This window comes from Manis pentadactyla, chromosome 11 (genome assembly GCF_030020395.1).
Source record: "Manis pentadactyla isolate mManPen7 chromosome 11, mManPen7.hap1, whole genome shotgun sequence".
Lineage (NCBI taxonomy): Eukaryota > Metazoa > Chordata > Mammalia > Pholidota > Manidae > Manis > Manis pentadactyla.
This window is the reverse complement of record NC_080029.1, coordinates 49,242,173-49,263,168: the sequence shown is the minus strand read 5'-3', so window position 1 is coordinate 49,263,168 and position 20,996 is coordinate 49,242,173. Positions and strand designations below refer to the sequence as shown.

Genomic DNA, 20,996 nt, shown 5'->3' with positions numbered 1-20,996 from the left:
AGAAGTACATTTTATCCTGCAACCCAGTACAAGTACCCATACCCACATGTACATATCTATGCATGAGCAGTCATAACTACATATCACTGGAAGAAAACTTTCATGAAATAATACTTCTTACTCTGAGCAATGTATTAATATTTTGTAGTACATTTTATTATTTTTAAAAAAGCTGGTGTTTCATGAAATAGATTTCATGATCCTTTACTATGGATGTGCAGTGGGAACACTGTCTTAAGGCAAAGTTTAAAGGATTAAAACAAAGAATATAGAAGACCTGGTTTATGTAACTTGTTTCTCAATTTCAAAAATACAATTTAAAGATTTTATAAGTATCCATTTTTGGAATTCTCTTTAATACAGGAAGAATCTAAAGAACTAGAGGATGCTGGAATTCAGAATTATTCCTAAGTAGAAAACATAATGCTATTCTAAAATGCTGGTTTTTGCTTCTGTCAAAAAAAGCTGAGGTGATCACATGCCTCAACATGCAAAAAGCAAATAACCCTATTAAAAAATGGGCAGAGGATATGAACAAACACTTCTCCAAAGAAGAAATTCAGATGGCCAACAGACACATGAAAAGATGCTCCACATCACTAATCATCAGAACAATGCAAATTAAAACCCCAGTGAGATATCACCTCACACCAGTTAGGATGGCCAACATAGAAAAGACTAGGAACAACAAATGCTGGCGAGGATGCAAAGGGGAACCCTATACTGTTGATAGGAATGTAAATTAGGTCAACCATTGTGGAAAGCAGTACGGAAGTTCCTCAAAAAACTCAAAATAGAAATACCATTTGATCCAGGAATTCCACTCCTAGGACTTTACCCTAAGAATGCAGGATCCCACTTTCAAAAAGACATATGCACCCCTATGTTTATCGCAGCACTATTTACAATAGCCAAGAAATGGAAGCAACCTAAGTGTCCATCAGTAGATGAATGGATAAAGAAGATGTGGTACAACATATACACAATGGAATATTATTCAGCCATAAGAAGAAAACAAATCCTACCATTTGCAAACAACATGGATGGAGCTAGAGGGTATGATGCTCAGTGAAATAAGCCAGACGGAGACAGACAAGTACCAAATGATTTCACTCATCTGTGGAGTATAAGAACAAAGCAAAAACTGAAGGAACAAAACAACAGCAGACTCACAGTCAGGTCTGCCAATTTTTGAAGTCTACTTGTTTGGATTTCAAGAGATCATTATCATTTCCAGGTAAATCTGTTTTTAGTCTGGTTGAGTCTAAAATGGACTAACTGTTTTTAGTCTGGTTGAGTCCAAGAATGGACTAACAGTTGCCAAAGGGAAAGGGACTGGGGAGGGTGGATGGGAAGGGAGGGAGAAGGGGAATAAGGGGCATTATGATTAGCACACATAACATAGGGGGGGGTCATGGGGAAGGCAGTATATACAGAGAAGACAAGTAGTGACTCTACAGCATCTTACTACGCTGATGGACAGTGACTGTATGGGGTATGTGGTGGGGACTTGAGAATGGGGTGAATCTAGTAACCACAATGTTGCTCATGTGATTGTATATTAATGATACAAAAATTGAAAAAAATTGAAAAAAACTCAAACTCACAAAAATACAAAAAAAAGAAGTGAAATCAATCATCCAAAAAAAAAAAAAGCTGAGGTGAATAGCAAGAATTATTAAACAGAAGTATACAGTCTTTCCAGGTATATTTAAACTGTTTTCTTAAAACTTATCATTAGACTTTTCCCCAAGTGAGCCACCAGATGAAACCCACTGCCTTTCCAATAAGTTTACTTCAAGTACTAAAATTAAATGACATTTCAGCTTTAGAGGAAACACAACCAGTCTTCTTACTGCAATGGTCATAATTTCCATGAACTTACAAAAATTTCATTAAAACTTTTTAACAAAAGTAAATGATTTTTCATCATTCTTCCCAGATTTTTTAACAAACCATTATTTTCAGAGGAGGAAGGTAATAGTGAAAACTCTAAGTTTTAGTTTAGGAAAAGAAAGAAAAACAATTAAGAGCAAGAACTCCCAGAGTAACACTGGTCTAGAATGCTAACTTCATGAACACAGCATAGGAAGCAAACGGAGTTATGCTACAGAGGTTTAACCATGGGGCGACCAGCCTCCAAGATGGGCCCCTCCAATCCCTACCTCCTGGTGTTCACACCCTTGCACAGTTCCTTCCCACACTATACCAGGGTCATTCTGATTCAGCAGAAATGGTGATGTGTCATTTCCGGGATTACCATATAAAAGGTACTACACAGCTTCTGTCTTGGTCTTTTGGGATCTTTCCCTCTCACACTCTCACATAACTCACTGCCATGTCCCAAGAGGTGGTAAGGAGTGGAGGCCTCCAGCAGCCATCCAGCAAGAAACAGAAACCTCCTCCTCACAGGTATATGCACGACTTGGAAGTGGATCCTCTAGTTCCAGTGCAGCCTTCAGATAAATGCAGCCTCACTGATCTCTGGACTGCAACCTCATGAGAGACCGAGCCAGCACCACTGAGCTAAGCTGCTTCTGATGAATTTTTGACCCACAGAAACTGTGATACAACAACTGTTTATTATTTTAATTTGTTACACAGCAATAAATAGTAGATCATATTAAAAGGTTCCTAATATTCAAGCTATATGCATTTTACTTATAAAGGCTAGTAATGAAGACAATTAACTGTCTTCTTTTTGAAAGCTTAAAGTTAAGTGTTCCTTTTCAAACATCAGTTAATCAAAAAGAACTATGGTACTGTTTAGATAAGATTACAAAAGCACAGATATAAGGAAGACCCAAACTATGCCACTGTAATCATTTCCTTGGAAGCAAGCAGGGAAGAAACATACACTTAGGGACATATCATAGTCAGAATGTGGACACATGACAAAACTCTCAAAAATTCACCTTCCTATTAGTAGGGGATGATTCCTTTTGAAACTGTTCACATTCTCTCTTTAAGCTTAACTTCTCTTGCTCTGTAGGCTTCACAGTACCTGATGAGTTTAGATGTTTTTGGTGCTTGTGGGGAAGAAGGTTGGATTCCAGTTGACGGACCTAATAAGAACAAGTGTCAGAGGAAGAAATGCTAATATAATCACCCAACTGGGAAAAACAATGAACATAAGGAAAATTTATATTCAGCACTTGGACTTTATTATACTAAAAATACTTTTTTTTTTCCAGTCAGGTCTGCCAATTTTTGAAGTCTACTTGTTTGGATTTCAAGAGATCATTATCATTTCTAGGTAAATCTGTTTTCAGTCTGGTTGAGTCTAAAAAACCCAACACTGTAAAGATCAGACCAGGAAGAGGGGACTTCTGGCTTTACCAAGCCAGTGGGGTCAACAGTGCGATGTGGCTGCCAAGAAAACATATCCCAGGCATCTTTGCTCTGACATAAGCATGATTTTAGGAGTGAATGAGGTGCCAGTACCATCAACTTTGTTGAACTGCTAAGACCAATGAGGACAGCAATCACATCTGTCTTGTTCAGTATCACAGTTTCTGGCACATAGTGGCTCTTCAATGAGTTTCTCCTCAAAAGAGCTGTTTAAGGAGAAGCCAACTACCTAGCAGAAGTAAAGAATTTAAACAGTTTAGTGGTTAGAAAAGATGGTCTTTAAAGACCGTTTTAATTTTGAAATGCTCTTTAAAAAGGGATACCTTTTAGACCAAATAAGATTTGAGTTTAGTTTTGCCATTTTTGTACTACCAGTCTGGGCAGCTAGCCTGTTGGAATGAGGAATATATTGTTAACATAATTTCCATGAGTCTATATTTTGGATATGAGGATTAAAATCACAGATTTTAATAAAGAACTGCTTATAAAAAATGAAAAATATTGTATAAACATATCAGGATAAAACTACATGCATGTAAATGATATACATTCCTAAAATAAGTATGCCATAGCAGAATACTCAGATCCATACCTTAGAACCATTTCAATCATACAAAACATTCATTTTCATATCAAACTAAGCATTTTCAAACACATGCCACTATGTACAACTTTCCAAGTTACCTTCTCCCGGGAATGTGTGAGCTCCGCTTTGGTGTTCTGCACCACAGTTTGGAGTCTCTTGTTCTCTTGCCAAAGCAGCTGTTGTTCCTCATTCATCAAATGATCCAACTTGTCCCAAGATGGGCTTTGCTGCTGTCTATGGAATCCTGATGGATGGGTGTCTATTTCTGGGGCCCAGTTCTTAAGAGAGAATTAGAGTTAAGCCTTAAAAACAGGTTGATTTCTGTTTTGAGTGTCATATTTACCTAATGACAATTCTTAGCAAGCACCTTTCAACTTCAGCTTTGTCTTCTAATGGGAGTATAGGTACATATAGATGTAAATAAAAAAATAAAACAGTATTTTTGGGATTTCACTGAAAAAAAAAAAAAAAAGACCAGGAAATTCTGTTGAAAATGGTCTTGGGCAAAACAGCCCTGCCAGTCTGATAGCAAAATGATTGTAGGACAAGTCCCAGTTCTATACAGGACTCAAATACATAGATATTGGTGGCCTTAAAAAAATTGCCTCACTCTTACGAACTTATGTTTCAACCTAGATAACTACTCTTTTAGTTAACAGAGGATAGAGAGGGGACTCTGAAATGCATTACTAACATAAAACTTTCTTAAGCTAAACTCTACTTTTATTTTCATACATGCAGTCATATCCTTTTTTAGAATCCAAAGCAATATTGTCCATGTAATTGAGGCCTTAACTCAGCAATGCTTTAAGCTACTAAAGTGAAAAATGCTTTAAAAATTAGAAAAGGTAATACTAGATAAGCCTTTTGCCTTTTAAACCAAAACATGAAAAAGAAAAAAGGTATAGTCTTGTTTTAAGAAAAATATCAGCCCAGAAATAGTTTTTAAAAATGGACACTATTTTATTTTTTAAAAATCAGTTTAAAAAAATATCACAAAGAGATAAAATAACTGAATTAGTGCCTACTTTTATGGTAGGACAAAATCTTAATATCTGCCTCAAGGTTGATATCTCTAACACACTGTTCTTATTTTTTTGCTCAGAGATGAAGTAGCATTGTGATATATTAAAATGAGACAGTTTCTACAACATTAAAATGTTTTAGTTTTACTACAAAACAACTCAGCCACAGTCTTCTGACTTGAACAATACAAATAGCTACCTTGTCACTATGGTTCCATTAAGTGAAGTTCAGAAAATCCCTAACCTGTGGTGGCAGAGGGTAAAAGTGGTTTCTTTGGGGTTATCAACTGGAGGGACACAAGGGAGCCTTGCTGAGCACTAGAAATGTTCTGTATTGTGAGATAGGTGATTACACAAACACAAATACATACACACACAGCTACGTAAGATATATTTACACATGTACATACATTTATAAAAATCAAGTTATAGACTTAAAATTTGTATACTGTACTATATAAATGAGCAATCCTTCAATAAAAAAGAAATTACCTTGTCACCAGCATTGTGAAGTTGCTTATGTAAAGATATAACTTCTTGTTTTAAAGCCTCCTTTTCCTGCTGAGTCACTCGTAGGTTGGATTTAATCCGGGACATTTGCAGGTTTACATTCTGCAGGGTGTCTTCTAAACTCTGAACCTGCATCATGAGAACAGTCTTACACTGTGACACAATCCTCATGGTGTCACCTGCAGCATGTCCAGGAATGAATGAGCTAGGACAAGAGAACTTCAAAGGCCTCTCCTGTTTCCACTTACTATATCCAGATCTTTTCAGCAGCTCAGTAGAAACCCAGGATATCATGCATATATACAGGATGTTAAAGTATATTTAGGACAATAAAGAACTATGCCTGGAGCAGAGTAATGCTAATAAAGTGAAATGGAATATTATCAAGTGAAATCTTACAGAACCCGTGAGTACCCACTGGCACCAAAAAAGATGGTTTTACTGAGTTTTGTGGAAATTATGTCTTAGCCTCTGGTGTTGGTTTGTAAAGGACCCCTCTGTTGAAAATAAAAATATGTACCTGCAGAACCCTACTCCATGCTAATATTTTAATTAAAAAAAATTTAAATTTGTAAAAGGAATGTTGATAGACATCTTTAACTACAATAGGGCCATTAGCAAACCCTATAACAAGTAGTCACTTTTACATGTTATTCTCAAACTTTCATAAATAAGCACTCTCCTAATGATAAGACTATCTCATTAATACAATAATGAACTTTGAGGGAAACGTTCAAATTATTACACTGTACGGGTAGGCATGTGTCAAACATTAGACAAACTGAATCATTCTGAGCCCTTAGGCCACTTCCACCTGGAACATTTTCTCCACTGGGAGTTCTTTTAGAAGGCAAAGGAAAATATTAACTGTGCAGATGAAACAAGAGTTGCCCACATACCTTTTCCTGTGAAGCCACTAGCTGTGACTTTAAGCTTTCATTCTGATGTTCCCAAGACTTCTGTTCTTGCTTCAGAGTAGCAATTCTGTGCTCTAAAAGACTTGATTTTGCCAACTGTTTCAGGAAAAGAAAAAAACCGGCATTTTTGCAAGCATTTCTAGCCTCGTTTTATATGCATCCACTTATACTGAAAAGATCAAATACTACCTATTTACATGGGGGAGCAGGGCAAGGGAAAAGAAAGTTTTCCTGACTCCCTTTTCCACCTTTAATTATGAGGAGTCTCTTCTTGCTGGGGATTTCCATTTTTCTTTTTCATTTTTTCATATTTTATGGTAAGAGATGCTGGGCCAGAAGACAATTAGAAAACTCAAGAGCATACCATAATAGGAAAATACAGAATGCCTACTAAGGCAGGTGGGATGAAAGTGGAGTTTTTGGATTTGCTAAGAGGAATATAATAGAAAAAATATATGTCTGTCTATGTAATAGAACTCAGACTATTAAATACAACAATATATTCTATCTAAGTAGAATAGTGATATTAACATATTAAGCAGCATGGTTACATATTAAAGTAAGACTTACATACTTTTTATACTGTATTTAATACTATAATTATTAAGCAACTCATTTAAACTCCTGTTAAAATCATGATTTCAGGAGCTCTAAGGTCACATAACACCAGATGAAATGTCCCAGAAGACTATGGAACAATTATGCTAATGTGGGAGGCCCATGTGCCACTGGGCATAGAGAAATGCTCATGGTATACATTATACAACAATGGCAAAAAGTCTTATTTTTACTACCTTATCTATACAGCTATTTAATTCTTCACTTAGAGCTTCCTTTTCTTTCAGCAGTTTTTCGTTGTAGCTTAGAACACTAGAAAGTTTTTGCTGGAAGTTAGAGAGATCAGGACATCTGTGCAGCTGTAAGAGATTAAACAAGCCCTCCCATCACATTTCATAGCAATATTTATAAAAGAGGTATTTATAAACAGGGCATATTCATGGCTGCTGCTATTTCCCTATCCGTAGATATTTCAGGGGACATATAAACTCTAGGGGACTATAATTAGCTTTAACAAAATGTTCCCTGCTAGCTTCTCTCCATTCTCCAACTGACTGCTGTAATGTCAGCTCAGATAGATTCAACCAGACAGACATTGTTAGATAATGGTCCCAGTTTTCCATTTTTATCTTCAGGGTAAAATAAATAACAGACTGCCATTCTTCATCAATTTAACTTGTGCACATATAGTGCAATACATTTTCCTTATGCTTTAACTAGAAAAAAATATTTTAAAAAAATCTCAGTCAAGACTAGAAAATTGGCAAGAACCACGTACAATGCTCAGCCCAAGGGCAAGCTGGACGGTGGAAAGGTGTTGCTGGTGTGGACACACTGGTTTCCTCCTCTCCACTTTATGGAATCAGGACAACAAAAGACTGTTTTTATTCTTTTTCAGCATCAGCCTTCCCACTACTGGCATTTTGGGCCTCACGGCGGGGGGCTGTCCTGGGCGCTGCAGGGGGAGTAGCAGCCCCTCTGGTTTCACCTGTCAGATGCCAGTAGCACTGCTCTCCCTTCACACACACCAGTTACGAAAACCAGAACTGTCCCTAGACATTGCTGAATGTCCTGGGGTGGGGTAGCAGTCCCCACTTCCCTACAGTTGCTGCTTTAAAGAGACCAATCGATTGTTACACTTCTAAACCCATTCCCATAATCCATATGTTTTAAATTTCCCTCCACTCCACTTGGCTTTCAAATTTTCAATTCTCTGTCATCTTATAATGCTAAGGATATCTTTCTACTTACAACCTTATGTTCTTTTACATGTAGCATTAGGAATAGTATGACGAAATAGACTTTAAGGATTGAATCTTGTCTTTAACTGGCAACAAATCCAGTGTACCTTACAAATCTAAACAAGTCCAAAGAACGTAGGAAAATGTATTTTAAAGTACCTAGGCATTAACTTAGTAAAGGACCTTTCTCCTTTGCTTACTACCTTGTGTCCCCATCCACTGACCCTCACAAAGCCTGGTATCATTCTGGGTATCTCCAGACTGGCACGTGACTTCTGCTAATGCTATTCCAGTTTCTCTTCAGTGCAACAGATAATACAAACAGAAGTGTTTTGTGAACAAGAAATCATGAAGTCATACATATTAGCACATGCTTTCCAGGTCCGTCCTATTCTTGTGATCCTAAAGAGCACAGGTGCCAGGAAACAACTTCTCACTAGAGGCACTCAGGGCTCACCATTTTTCTGTATTTATAAAGCCTCTATAAAAAATGTCATAAAAATGTGCCAAATGATGTTCTCATCATGCTATTTTACTCCCAACTTCACTCCTTTTCTTCTGATCTCTAGCTTAGCAAAGTCACAAAGTACACATCTCCCATGCTAAGAGTTACAACCCATTATTATCCTCTTAAAGGCTGACAATAGACAGACTTTCAAAAGGTAAAGGAGAAGGGTATGCCCAAGTTATTTAGGATGAATTTGGTAATAGCAGCTCTGGAATACTTACATACCCAGAAGGGCCCTTTGAGTTTTAACTTGTGGAATGTTTATAATGGCAGACAGCTTCTGTTATGGCAGAACGAGTATACTTTGCATAGCAGTATCTGCCTTGGAGAGGTTCTAATAAAGTACCTACTGGGTATCAGTACTGCACTAGGCACTGTGAGAGACACACCTGAGGTCTCATAATCCTATTAGGAAATCAAGACTTACAGGAGTCAATTAAAGATTATCACAAACATAAAACTTGGTAGTACAGGTTCAATATATCAGCATTCAGAGAAGTATTCCTTTATGCTCATAGGCTGAAGAGGTACAAAAGAGAATTTTATAATCTAAGGGTGTCATAATTTTAAAGTAATCCTCTCGTGCAGCAAATAAATAAAATAGAACAATGCAGTTCTATTATAAATCAAGATTGCTCAAATTGAAAGACTCCTGTATTCATTGAAAAATTCAGAATAAAGAATAAACTAGGACAATGTTCAGGTTATAACTTTAAGGTGAAACCTCTTTTATACTTAAAATTAAGTATTTTGTTGAAACTTTCAAATAGGCTTCTTAAAGACAAATTCCTAAGTGAGCCTGCATCTCTGATAATGCTCTAGAATTTACTTTTATGCCCAAGATAGATGCCTCATACTTGCTATAAGGGGTAAGAGGAACCAGCCTCACCTTTGTCTCACAAAGCTTGGTGAATACTTACTAAAGTTATGAGCAAGAAAGTTACTTCTTTAAACAAATTTGTATTACTTTATCACTTGGTTGGGAGAAAGTAGAAAAGCAAATTCCTTAAACTGAAGTGGCTGTGATTCATTTACAGTAACAGTTTCAGTCCTGCACCATACGTAAGTTACATAACTAGAGCAACACTTAAGAGAATTAGCAATAGAAGCCCTTATAAGTAGACTTGTACTGCATGTTCTCAACTTGACTAGGCAATAAGCTGGCTGTCAGGGTTCCAATGAAAAGGGCATTTGGCGGCTAGAAAAGCCAGACCATCAAGTACACATTGTTCTATAATCCCCCTCCATGGCCTCAACCTCAAGAAGCACAGTCTTACTTGCTTCATTTTCTCCAGTTCATCTTTGAGAAGGAGGTTCTCCTGTTCCACAGTATGAGCCTGTATTTTGACTTCGGCAAGTTCTGCCTCCAGAGAAGACACTAAGGTGGAAGACTAAGAAAAAATTTAAAAAGTCAAATAAAAGACATATTCGTTTAGCCTGGGGAAACTTACCAGGCTCACAAAAAGCAGCATTGAGGGAACACAAGTACAAATTCAGTGACACAATGTTTTATGACCATTTATCCTTATACTCATGGAACTAACTTAAATTCTCAAAGACATTGCACTTAAATGGCTTAAACATGATTTCTAAGGTAGTTTTTGCAGGTTTCTCCACTGTGAAGATATTCTATTTCTCTTAGGGGAGATACTTTGTAATCATGCACATCATATTTCTCAAACTTCTGCTTATTAATTTTAGTGTCTATCAGTGGATTTTGTCTACAACAGTTGTGACTCTGGTGTTTGCTGTGATAACTTACTTACTTCTTTCTTTATTAACTGAATTCTACTTTAAAGAGCTATTGTTTCTCCCTGATATTTAACCAGTATTTTAATATCAGTATGGGCCCACAGATACTTATTCTATATTTATTTTATAACTATATTTATTTTATGCTGTAGTATGATTATTTATTTTGTTGATGACATTCTTCCAGCTTGGTCCTTGGGAGCTCCTTCAGGTGGATCATGTGTCCTTTTGACATGCTCCATCTTTTTTTGTGTGCACTTTTTTCTTTCTGGCACCATGAGATGTTCCAGGCTCATCTTGAATTTTCCCTGCCCCAGCCCTAGAATCAATCATTTTCCCAAGGATCCCTGGGTCCTATTATAGAAGAATTGTATTTAGAAACCAAGATCTGGGCACTCTGCCCACATACACATACCTATATCTCTATCTATGTATCTGTATATATATTAAGAAACATGAGTTTATACTAATACCTCAAATTCTAATCCAACATCAGGGGGTTCATTTTAGCCTTCCTCATTTCCCCACTTGGAACATCCTTCTCCAACTGAGAAACTCAGCTCTTATTGCCTATAATTTATTTACTCATTAGGTCAATTTTAGTATATACAAAGTAGTTTCAGAATTACTAACCCACACTTCCATGAGAAATATTTACTGACTACATTATTTATAGAATTTATGTATGCTTCTTTTTGTCTTTAGTTCTACAGTATACAGTCAAGATATTAATTTCCAAATTACTTCTTTTCTTCCCCACTGTGGTTATGTTATCCATTTACATACAGTTTCATTTGTTAGTGTTTACTTTCTATCCTATACCCCACATGTTGATTGGTTTTAATTGTGTGTTTATTTGGGGGTTTGTGAAGAATATGTGAAACATGACCATGATTCTAAGAGAGCTATTTATGAAAAGTTATACTCAGAGAAGCCGCACACCCTTCCTCATCCCTTCTACCACATTCCTTCCTCTCTCCCGTCCCTTTCACACACTCTCTATAGGAACTATCTTTAGTTTCTGGCTTACTCCTGTAATTCTTTTACACGAATGAGCAGATATGTATGTATCTTCTAATGCCCCCTTCTTTCTTACATGGAGGGAGGCATACTATACTGTTCTGTGCTTTTCTTCCTTCACTTAACAATATGTCCTGGAAATAATTTCCTATTAGAGATCTTTCTCATTCTTTTTTGCAATGGATGAAGAGTGCCTGTTTCTCTGAAGCCTCACCAACAGGATATACTGTCATATGTTTACACTGTTGCCAAACTCATAGGTGAGAAATGATGCATCACTGTTGTTTTTATTTGCATTTCTGTAATTATGAGTGATTCTGAGTATTTTTTTTCATAGGCTTAAGAGCCATTTTTATCTTTTTGTGTGTGACTTATTAATTTTTTTTCCATTTTGCTGTCAGATTTTGGTCTTAGGTGCTTTGATTTTTAAGAGTTCTTTACATAGTAGGGATAGTAACCCTATTCTCGGTAGTATATGATGTAAATATTTTCTCCCAGTTTTTGAGTTGTCTTTTTTCTCTGTTCATGGTATTTTTTGTCATGCAAACAATTTTTAAACTTAATCAAATTTTTTGTTTTGCCTCTGCTTCATAGATAGCCTTTCTCCACGCCAAGGTTAAAGACTAATTCAATCATGTGTTTTCCTAGTACTTGTATAGTTTAAAAAATATATATATTTAGATTCTGATTCTAATTAGAGTTCATCCTTATGGATCTAATTTTATCTATTTCCAAATGTCTACACAGTTGTCCAGGCATCACTTATTAAGAAATCCATCTTTACCCCAGTGGATTTGAGGAGCTGTCTTGGTTATATATTATTTCCACTTGCAATTGGGTCTAATTCTAGACTTTCTATTCCACTTATTTGTTTAGTCGTGTGCTGGCACCACACTGTTTTAAGCATTGAGACTTCATGTATGAGACATTTAATATAAGCATGGCTTTCATTTCTTGGGACTTCCTCCCACAAGGCTGTGGGTGGCTACAGACCACACCTGTGCTCTCCAGGGCTCCGGTTCCTCTTTCAGATTAGGCTGTTCTGGTTTCCATTCCTCAAAAGGGCTGTGTCTTGGCTCTTTATCCTTGCGGCATAGCATTTCTGCCAGACGTTGATTAAGTTCTTGCAATTCTTTCTCATTTTGAGAGATCTTTTGGCTAAGTTCTGTATTTTCCAAATCCAACTGTTGATTTTTTGTTTTTAATTCTGAAATCTAATTAAAATTGATATGTTTTCAACACTAGTTAATTACCCTACTTCAGCTAAAAAACAGATTTAGAGACTCTTTTTTCCCCGTTATTTCCCCTCTTTGTACATACACATACACATACACATAAACTCTTAGTAATATAAATGACACATTCCTCATTACTACAAATTCAGTCAATTCAGAAGCATACGAAGAGGTGATAGCCAGCCCAATCCCATCCCACAGCAGCCAGCAGTGCTGTTCACAGCTGGACACATATCCTTATGCACAAGAGGTTTTCTTCTTTATAAAAAACTTTCAGTCATTTCAGATATTTGGATAGCCTTCTTTTTCCATTTGTAATATCTTACAGACTCTAATCTTTTCAAATCAGAAACTATCATATGCTGTACTTTTTAGTGGCTGTAGGTATGTATCAAGACATTCCATAATGCATTTATCCATTCTCACATTGACGGACATGTGAGTTTGCTATTCTTTATTTTCATTGTGAAGAAACAAAACTATCTTTTGGAAAATTCATTTACACATTATGGCATTTTGTATTTACGATGTTATTTTTAGGAGTGGGGCTGCTGGGCTAGAAGGTACACACAGATATCCCCAAAATGTCTTCCTCACAGTGCTACTAACTTACACTCCTATCAACAATGTATGAGTACCTTCATTTCCTCTCCACTTTTTAAATATTAGATATAGCAATCTTTAATTTTTGCTAATTTGACAGGTGAAATAAAGAGACATTTAATTGGCACTTCCCTAGTCACTGATGAGGCTTTTTCTTTACTTGACCATTCATGCCAATTATTTTTTAACTGGGTTTCACCATTTATTCATGAGTACAAGATCTATTTTGGATGTTAACACCTTGTCTATTTCAAGTACTGAAAATACTTTTTTCCTAGGATGTCCTTGTCCTTTGACAGTTTCAGATTCTGAAATGGCGTTCCCCTGCACATTGCATGTTGGGAGATTATATGAATTAGGCATTGAATAGCACAAGCTATCTGAATAAATCATAATCTGTGAAAAGATATATGAATAATCTAGTATTCTACACCTGTGAAATTCTGTCCTTAACTTTCTTTCAATCATGAAGAAAGAAGGAGCTAACATTAATCAAAACTATAGGAGGGATGGAGCTAGTATTTCAGATGTATAGTTTTAAAGGTATTAGCTCCTTATTCCCACTGATTACAAAACTTATATCAAGCACTCAAGAGTCTAGAAATAATGTATACATTATTATATTCACAAAAAAAGAAACCTAGTTTCTAGTCACAAAAAATTCACTTATTCACAAAAAATAGAAACCTAGTTTACAGTCCACATGAGGTGAGTTTCCATTTTGAAACTCAGGATTTACAACCTTGCCATTATTAGCTACACATTATTCTACAACATCTATAAATTTGTAAATTACAAATGGAAGCAGAAAATTTCAGAGTCAAGAAACATTCGGAAATATTAAGTATTTCTTTACCTGTTTCTTTAAGTTTTCAACTACCTTCTGAACTGCAGTTTTCTCCTCTTTTACAGTTTCTATTTTTTGCCTAAAGGGACAATGAAAATACAACTTAAGAGTTAGGCTTTAAACACTGAAGTAAAATAGTTTTAGTCCTTGCAAAAATGCCTGAAGAAAATTTAAATGTATGTCTTACCATATTTCTTCCTGAGATCCATTTAATTTCCCTAATTTCAGGTTAGAAATGCTATCTTCTTCATTTAAAGTGGTAATTTCATTTCTCAAAATAGAATTTTCCTCTTGAAGTTTCTCAGATTCATATCTAAGTACAGAGATTTAAAAAAAACAGTTAAAACAAGGCAGTCATTTGGCATCTTTGGAAAACACTTTCTAGTAACTTCCATTAAACAAGTGTTCCATGTCAATTAAAAAGAGAAGTCTAAATTAGTAGTCTCTATTACCTAGCAATCAAGCAATGATGTACTGACTCATTTCCTTTGGGAAGTAAAAATTTTACTAGGATATGTGAGGCAAGTGTGGCTGACTCAAACACAGAGGCAGGAACTGAGACTCAGTGCCCACTCTGGCTGCTGGTTTTCTCTGTGGCAAGCATACTGCTCTAGCAAATAATTTTATTCAAATAGCTGCTCCAAATAGACAGAAGCCATATTACTAAGCTGTGTTAGCTTTAATTTTAGGCCCCAGGCTCCCTAGAGAAAGAAAATTCACTACCTAAATAAAAGGACCACACTGAAATATGTACACTAATGTTTATTATTTTTAAAAATCTCATTATATTCTGATATTTAGAACTAAAAATGGTCTCAAGGAAAAAGAGGAAAAACTACATCCAGAATTTTGTTTCATATTATTAAGATATTTTAGACATGGGATAGTACATCAAATTTTAAAAACCAAATTTTTTAGAAGACTATTGCAATCATATTTTATAAAGTCAAGCGAGCAGTGGTTCAAATTAGTTTCATTTTTGCCTTTATTCTTCAAGCACATTTATTAGAATCTGACAGTGCCTCAATAAAATTTTATGTTCAAAGATAAATTTCTATTGTTTGTGAATATCAGCATGTACTTCAAGTGCTCTAAGTGAAAAAGTATAAGCCACAAACACGTTTTTCCTATATTAGTATGAGTCGTTATCTACCGAGTTAATACACAAAAGGCGCTTGTTCTCATATAACACGTTCCCTCAAAATGAGGAAAATAACTAACAGCAAAACACACACACAAAACTACCCATCCAAATGAAGTGCTAGAAAGGAGTTAAGACTTGACATACACTGATGACACACATGGTTAAACAGCAAACATTCTCCATTATGAATTCTCACACCCCAAATGAACATTTATTTCCCATAGAGGAGGGAGTGGCTCCTAGGCAAGGCTATTCTATTTGTTAATACCACACAGAAGCAGAGGAAGCCTAAAGTACTGCTCTCTCCTTAGAGACTACCAGGTTAGTTTCTCTAGGCACAGCAAGCAGCAGCAGTTAGATTTGGTGAGGTGCTCTGTGGGGTTCCATGAAGTTTAGAAGGCACATACGTTACCTCAGAAGCTCAACCTTTTGCTGCATCTCACTGCACGTGCTTTGCAAGTCGTGCATCATTGCCTTCAGCTCTTCCTCATTTTCTCCTTGAGAAGGTACATCTTTTTGCTTAACTAAAGTAGTGACTCTCTCCCTCAACTTTCTAGTCAACTCCTGCAACTTTTTTTTCTCTAGTTCTAACTCTGCTAATGTGGCCTGACGCTGAAAATGTTTGTCTTCAAGGTCTAGGAGAGCAGTATTTTCCTCTGGTATAATTTGGTTCTGTACTCTGGGCTTTTCTCTGTGTGTCCGCATTGTTCTATGTAGCCAGGCAAGTCTGTTTGCTTTTACTTTTTCCAAGAGCCGTGTATTCTCCTGCTCAAAGTACCGGTTTTCTTGGAAGCGTTCTTCTCTAACATGGTGTACCTTCAGGACTTTTGGCACACACTCTTCCAAGGTCTGACTTAGTTCAAGTACCGTTCCATCAGGTTTGACTTCCCGATGATCCAAACAGGCTTCCCATAAGGGGAAGCAGTCACACTCCAGCACTGCTCTTTCCTGCAGCTTCTCCATCTTGCCTTGAAGTCTCAGAACCAGAACATTCAGTTCCTCGTTCTCTCTTTTAACTTCATTGTAACTCTTTTCCAGGCTAAGGAATGTTTCAGTCACTTCTCCAACTTTCTTTAGCTCATCCTGCAATCTGAACACTTCTGAAATGAGTTCTTTGTTATTTTCTAGTGCCTCATCATAGCGCATCTCCATCGCTCTCAGCTCTTCCTGAAGACAGTTGTTTTCTCTACTAGCGTCTTCATATAACACTTTGTACTTGGGAGAAGCCTCAGGGATTCTCTCAAGCACCTTTAGTTTCTTTTTTAGCACAGAAACATCAAAAAGTAGGTCCTGCTTCTTTTCAGAAGCTCGATCGCAGTCTGCACGAAGGACCATTAGTCGTTCCTGAAGCTGACAAATCTGATTCGTCAGGTCCCAGGTCTCAGTCCTTGTCTCTTCACTATTTTCAAGCCCAGAAAAACTCTCTACTGATGCTTCAGACTCCTCTATTTTGACCTCCTGTCTCTGAACAGAGCTTGTCCCTGTACTTCCCAGATCCCGGACCTCATCGTCTTGCAGGTCACTTAGGACGCACTGTGTGGTGACACCTTCTACTTGCTTCATTTGACTTTGCAGTAAGAATGGCTCTGTTTGTTCCACAAAATTTCCAAATAATCCAGTAGTTGGCTCATCTAAACAAGAAGACATTCCTGACCCTGGCTCTAATTTTTGCAGCCTCTGTTGCAATCTTGAAATTTCAGTAGCCATTCTCACATTTTCCTTCACTGCTCGTTCATGAGCTCTCTGCAGGCTTAAGAGCACATCTCCATTCTCCTCCAACAGTTGCTCTCCTTGTTGGAGAAGAGACATGGCTCCACTTCCTCCTGCCTCCTCCCCTCCTGTTACCTGACAGCCACTCTGAAGCCTGGACAGAGTAGATGCCATCTGCTGCATTTCCTTAATTTTACTCTGAAGTCTGGATATTTCTGTGCTCATCTTGGCCTTCTCTTGATCTGCTTTCTCACACGTCACTTTGTGGATGCTCTCCATGGCCAGAAGCTTGGACATCATTTCCTGCCTCTCCTGGTCACGTTCCATTTCTAGGCTTTGAAGCCGTTGGCTGGCCAGCTGCTCTGAGGCATCTGCCTGGCACAGGACCTGCCTGCAGTCCTTCAGCTCTTTTTCATGACTGCTCTTCAGCTGAAGTATCTGGTTGGATAGTAGGCTTTGCTGACTTTCAGACACATTTCTTAGATGTTCCAGCTCTTTGAGTAGCTGCTCTTTTTCTACAACCATACTATTCAAATGTTCTTTGTATGTTTTCTCTAGCATCTCTCTCTCCTGGGTCAGGGCCAGATAAGTTGCCTTCTCTCTCTGTAGAGTCTCTTTCAGCTGCTCCTGGGCGTCTGCACACTCCTGGGTGAGCTCGTCCTTCTCGAACTCCCACTGGGCTCTCTCCTCACGCTGCTGCTCCAAGAGCTCCTTCAGCTCTTGGCGGTGCCTCCCCTCCAGGCTTCGCAGAGCATTTTCACATCTCTCAGTGACTTTCTGACAATCGGCCTGAAATTGGGCTTCTATCTGAGAGGTTCTTCTATTACACTCAGTTTCCATTTTTTCCCTAAATGTGGTCAACATATAGCATTACTAAAACTGCCACCAACTCCAGAAGCAAACAAAAAACATCTCCCCGTGCATAGAAGCTTCCAAGAAAACAATTTAAACACTTTCTAAAAAGGGTCTTCCCTTATTCCTATGTGATTTACTTATATTGAGACAGGACCTCATTTCTGAGAGCTAGGACTGGCAGCCATAATTAATTCGAAAGACTTACACCTCTCTGCAGTTGGATGGAAAATGTGTAAACCCATTTCTTTAGCATACTCTTGGTGATGTTTGTCTATGGATTCTTAACCAAAAACTTAAATTGACATTTCACATTAAATGATATTAACCTAACCCCTAACTTGGGAATTACATAAAATCATTACCTTTCAGTTAAGCATACGCTGGAGGATGGTAGTCATGTAAACCACACATATTAACACAGTCATTATGTTTTCGCTTCTTATTTAATAAAGTAGCACCGAGTTAATCAAAGTAAGAAGTACTAAAGTGCTCCAGTGTTCCTGGGATTCCATGTGAGGAAGGCAAGCACAGAACGGTCGTCCATAACTTTGAAGGAAATCTAATTTGCTCGGAATTTAGCCTGTAAGTAGCCTTTTGCAGAAAACAAGACTGAACTGAACTAGGAAGGAACCACATTTGGGGTAATCTTATCTGCATCTGGAACCTTAAAACATACAAGTCTGATACAAGAAATACTTAACTCTTCAAAGAAAAAAGAAAACAGATTTAATAACCCCAAGATAAGCTTATGCCTAAACAATACAAAACAGATTGAAAACTACAAAAGAATCCAATCAATGGTCTGTTAAGCTTTTTGGTTTTTCAAAATGTCCTTAACTGACTGGAACTTCCGGTGGCCCTGAGGGACAGCACCCCAGCTTTCTCCATGTCCCCCATTTTCTTACCTTCCCTCTTGAAGTTCCCTTTGGTGTTTTTCCAAGAGCTCTTTTCGCAACTCCTCTTTCTCAAGAGTGTGCTTCTCCACCAGGCTCTCCAGCTGCTCCTGCCGGAAGCGCTCTAGCTCCCGAGTCAAGCCTTTCACCTTCTCTTCGGTCCAGGCACCATTTTGGATGAGTCCTTCCCTTTCTCGGTTAAAGCTTTCCTCCACCTGCCCGAGTCTCTCCTGGAGCTCCAGATCATGTTCCAGCCTCAGCTTCTCCTGCAACTGGTTCTTCTCCTCAGCCCACTTCATTTGCAGCCGTGCTTTCTCCTCCTCGTGTCTGCAGACAGCTGTATGCTGTGCCTCCTGGAGCACCACTGCCTGGCCCTTAAGTTCTGCAATTTCGGTTTTAAGGTCACTTATTTGTTTCTCCAAGATGCACACTTCATTCTCATACTTCAGCTTCATGTTCTCCTGCTCCTTTTCACAGGCGACCTTGGTTTCATCTAGCTGCTCTTCATAACAGTGCACCTGAAGTCAGAAAGTGAAACCGCCAGTGTTACTCAAGATCGTGGAAAGGTGCTGGGCGCAGTGAGAACTTTTGTCCTACAACACATTCCTCAGTTTTCCATTTTGTTGTAAAGTAGCGATTCAAAAACACATTAAAGAAGAGAGATGCAAGCCAGTCATGGTTCGCTTTCCTTTTAACTTGGTTGAATTTTATTAGTTTCTGAGCAACTCAATAATATTAAAACTGACTGGACTTCCACATAGATACCATTTGTCTTCCTAGGCATCCATCCCAGCTGTCAACATAGGGTCTTAAAATACTTAATTAAAATAAAATATTGAACACCTATCAGGCACTTTGACGACCTTTAGGAACACAAAGTTAGGTAAGATATAGTCCTGCCCTCAAGGAGAAACCAGTCTAGACATGGGTATGACAAGTACAAACAAGTATGCTATCAGGCAGAATGCAAATATATAAGGTAAAGAAAAAAGCTACAGTGTAACTCAGAGATTTAGAGGGAGAGACCACATTTGGTCAGGGAATTTGGGAGTGTGTACATGTAAGAGGCAGCACTTGATATAGACTCTGAAGGGTAAGTAGGCTTTCAAGAGTTAGAAAGAAACAATAACGATGCATGTAATAACAGTAAGCAAAAGAGGGCAGAGTTTGATGAAGAACAGTAAACTACCTGGTTAGGCTGGAGAATAGGGTAACTCAAAGGCATGGGAAGGGAGGAGACTGAAAATATAAGTTGAAGCAACATGGTGGAGGGTTTTAGAGGCCAGGTTTCAGAACTTGTACCTAATTTAGGAGGTAACCCTGTTAAATCACAGGGCTTTTTTAATTTTATTAAATTTTTTGTTGGTTTGTGTTTTAGCAAGCTGGAAATAATGTAATGGTCTTCAAGTCCCAAGATTGCTAGGATTGAAGGTAATTACATTTTGGAAAAACTCTCTTCTAGGAGGAAAAGTCCTCACGCTGAGCCTATGAAAACATCCTGAGGAAGCGGGCTCCCAGTAGCTACCACACACAAGAGGACACGTACAGGAGGTGCTGTTCTGTGAGCCAGAAGTACTGAAAATGTCCTACATGCAAAAGTTTGTCAGGGTTCAGGGAAATCAGAGAACAGGATTAATATGAAGGACTTACTTTATCTTCAAGTTCCAGTCTTATGCTACTTAAGTCCCTGCGATGTTGTTCTTTCAGCTGCTCGATGACCAGCTCCGCCTCGATGCTCATATTCAGTGGATGGCAGTCTCCAGAACCAAGCCCTGAAAATACATGGCATCTGTTGACCCTGCAGAGGTTCTTTCAATAACACAACTGGCACCTGAGGAGGGACATCCAGTTTGAGGAATAATTTTCAGCCTAAATTGCCACAGATGAGACCTACTAGGAATCAATGGAAGCTAAGGGACGTCTCTTTTGTTTTCAAGCATTTTGTGAAAACAGACAAAATGAAGGTGATCAGATTCTTTCATGTACCACACCTTCACAGAATCCATCTTTCTGAACAGTAGGTAGCTGTGGAAATTGTTGCTTAAAGGTGACCTCCTCCTACCGAAAATGCTACAGAGTGAGCCAGCTTGTTCAAACCAACCAGCTGTGCCTCCATCCAACACACTGGGTGACAACGCAGCAGAGGGACAATGTGGCCAGAGATGCCTTAAGCTATTAACTTCATGGGTCAAGACTGCCAGCCCACCACTCAACCATACAGAAGATCGAGGATTGTAATAT

The 20,996-nt window shown here is 37.9% G+C and overlaps 1 protein-coding gene across 16 annotated transcripts in view; it reads right to left on the bottom strand.

The window, feature by feature from the left end:
- The window catches only part of NIN (ninein), a 94,675-nt gene that overhangs the window by 14,070 nt on the left and 59,609 nt on the right, over positions 1 to 20,996 (bottom strand). For 13 of the 16 annotated variants that reach the window (XM_036917435.2, XM_036917476.2, XM_036917486.2 and 10 more), the window contains 12 exons: positions 20,406 to 20,527; positions 18,768 to 19,273; positions 15,710 to 17,854; positions 14,341 to 14,466; positions 14,163 to 14,232; positions 12,467 to 12,682; positions 9,974 to 10,087; positions 7,184 to 7,306; positions 6,372 to 6,485; positions 5,455 to 5,601; positions 4,036 to 4,215; positions 2,916 to 3,065 (listed from right to left, as the gene is read on the bottom strand). In XM_036917435.2, the coding sequence (XP_036773330.2) occupies positions 2,916 to 3,065; positions 4,036 to 4,215; positions 5,455 to 5,601; positions 6,372 to 6,485; positions 7,184 to 7,306; positions 9,974 to 10,087; positions 12,467 to 12,682; positions 14,163 to 14,232; positions 14,341 to 14,466; positions 15,710 to 17,854; positions 18,768 to 19,273; positions 20,406 to 20,527 (4,013 nt within the window). The remainder of the gene's footprint in view (positions 1 to 2,915; positions 3,066 to 4,035; positions 4,216 to 5,454; positions 5,602 to 6,371; positions 6,486 to 7,183; positions 7,307 to 9,973; positions 10,088 to 12,466; positions 12,683 to 14,162; positions 14,233 to 14,340; positions 14,467 to 15,709; positions 17,855 to 18,767; positions 19,274 to 20,405; positions 20,528 to 20,996) is intronic. The other 3 variants (XM_036917512.2, XM_036917521.2, XM_036917429.2) reach the window with 2 other exon arrangements.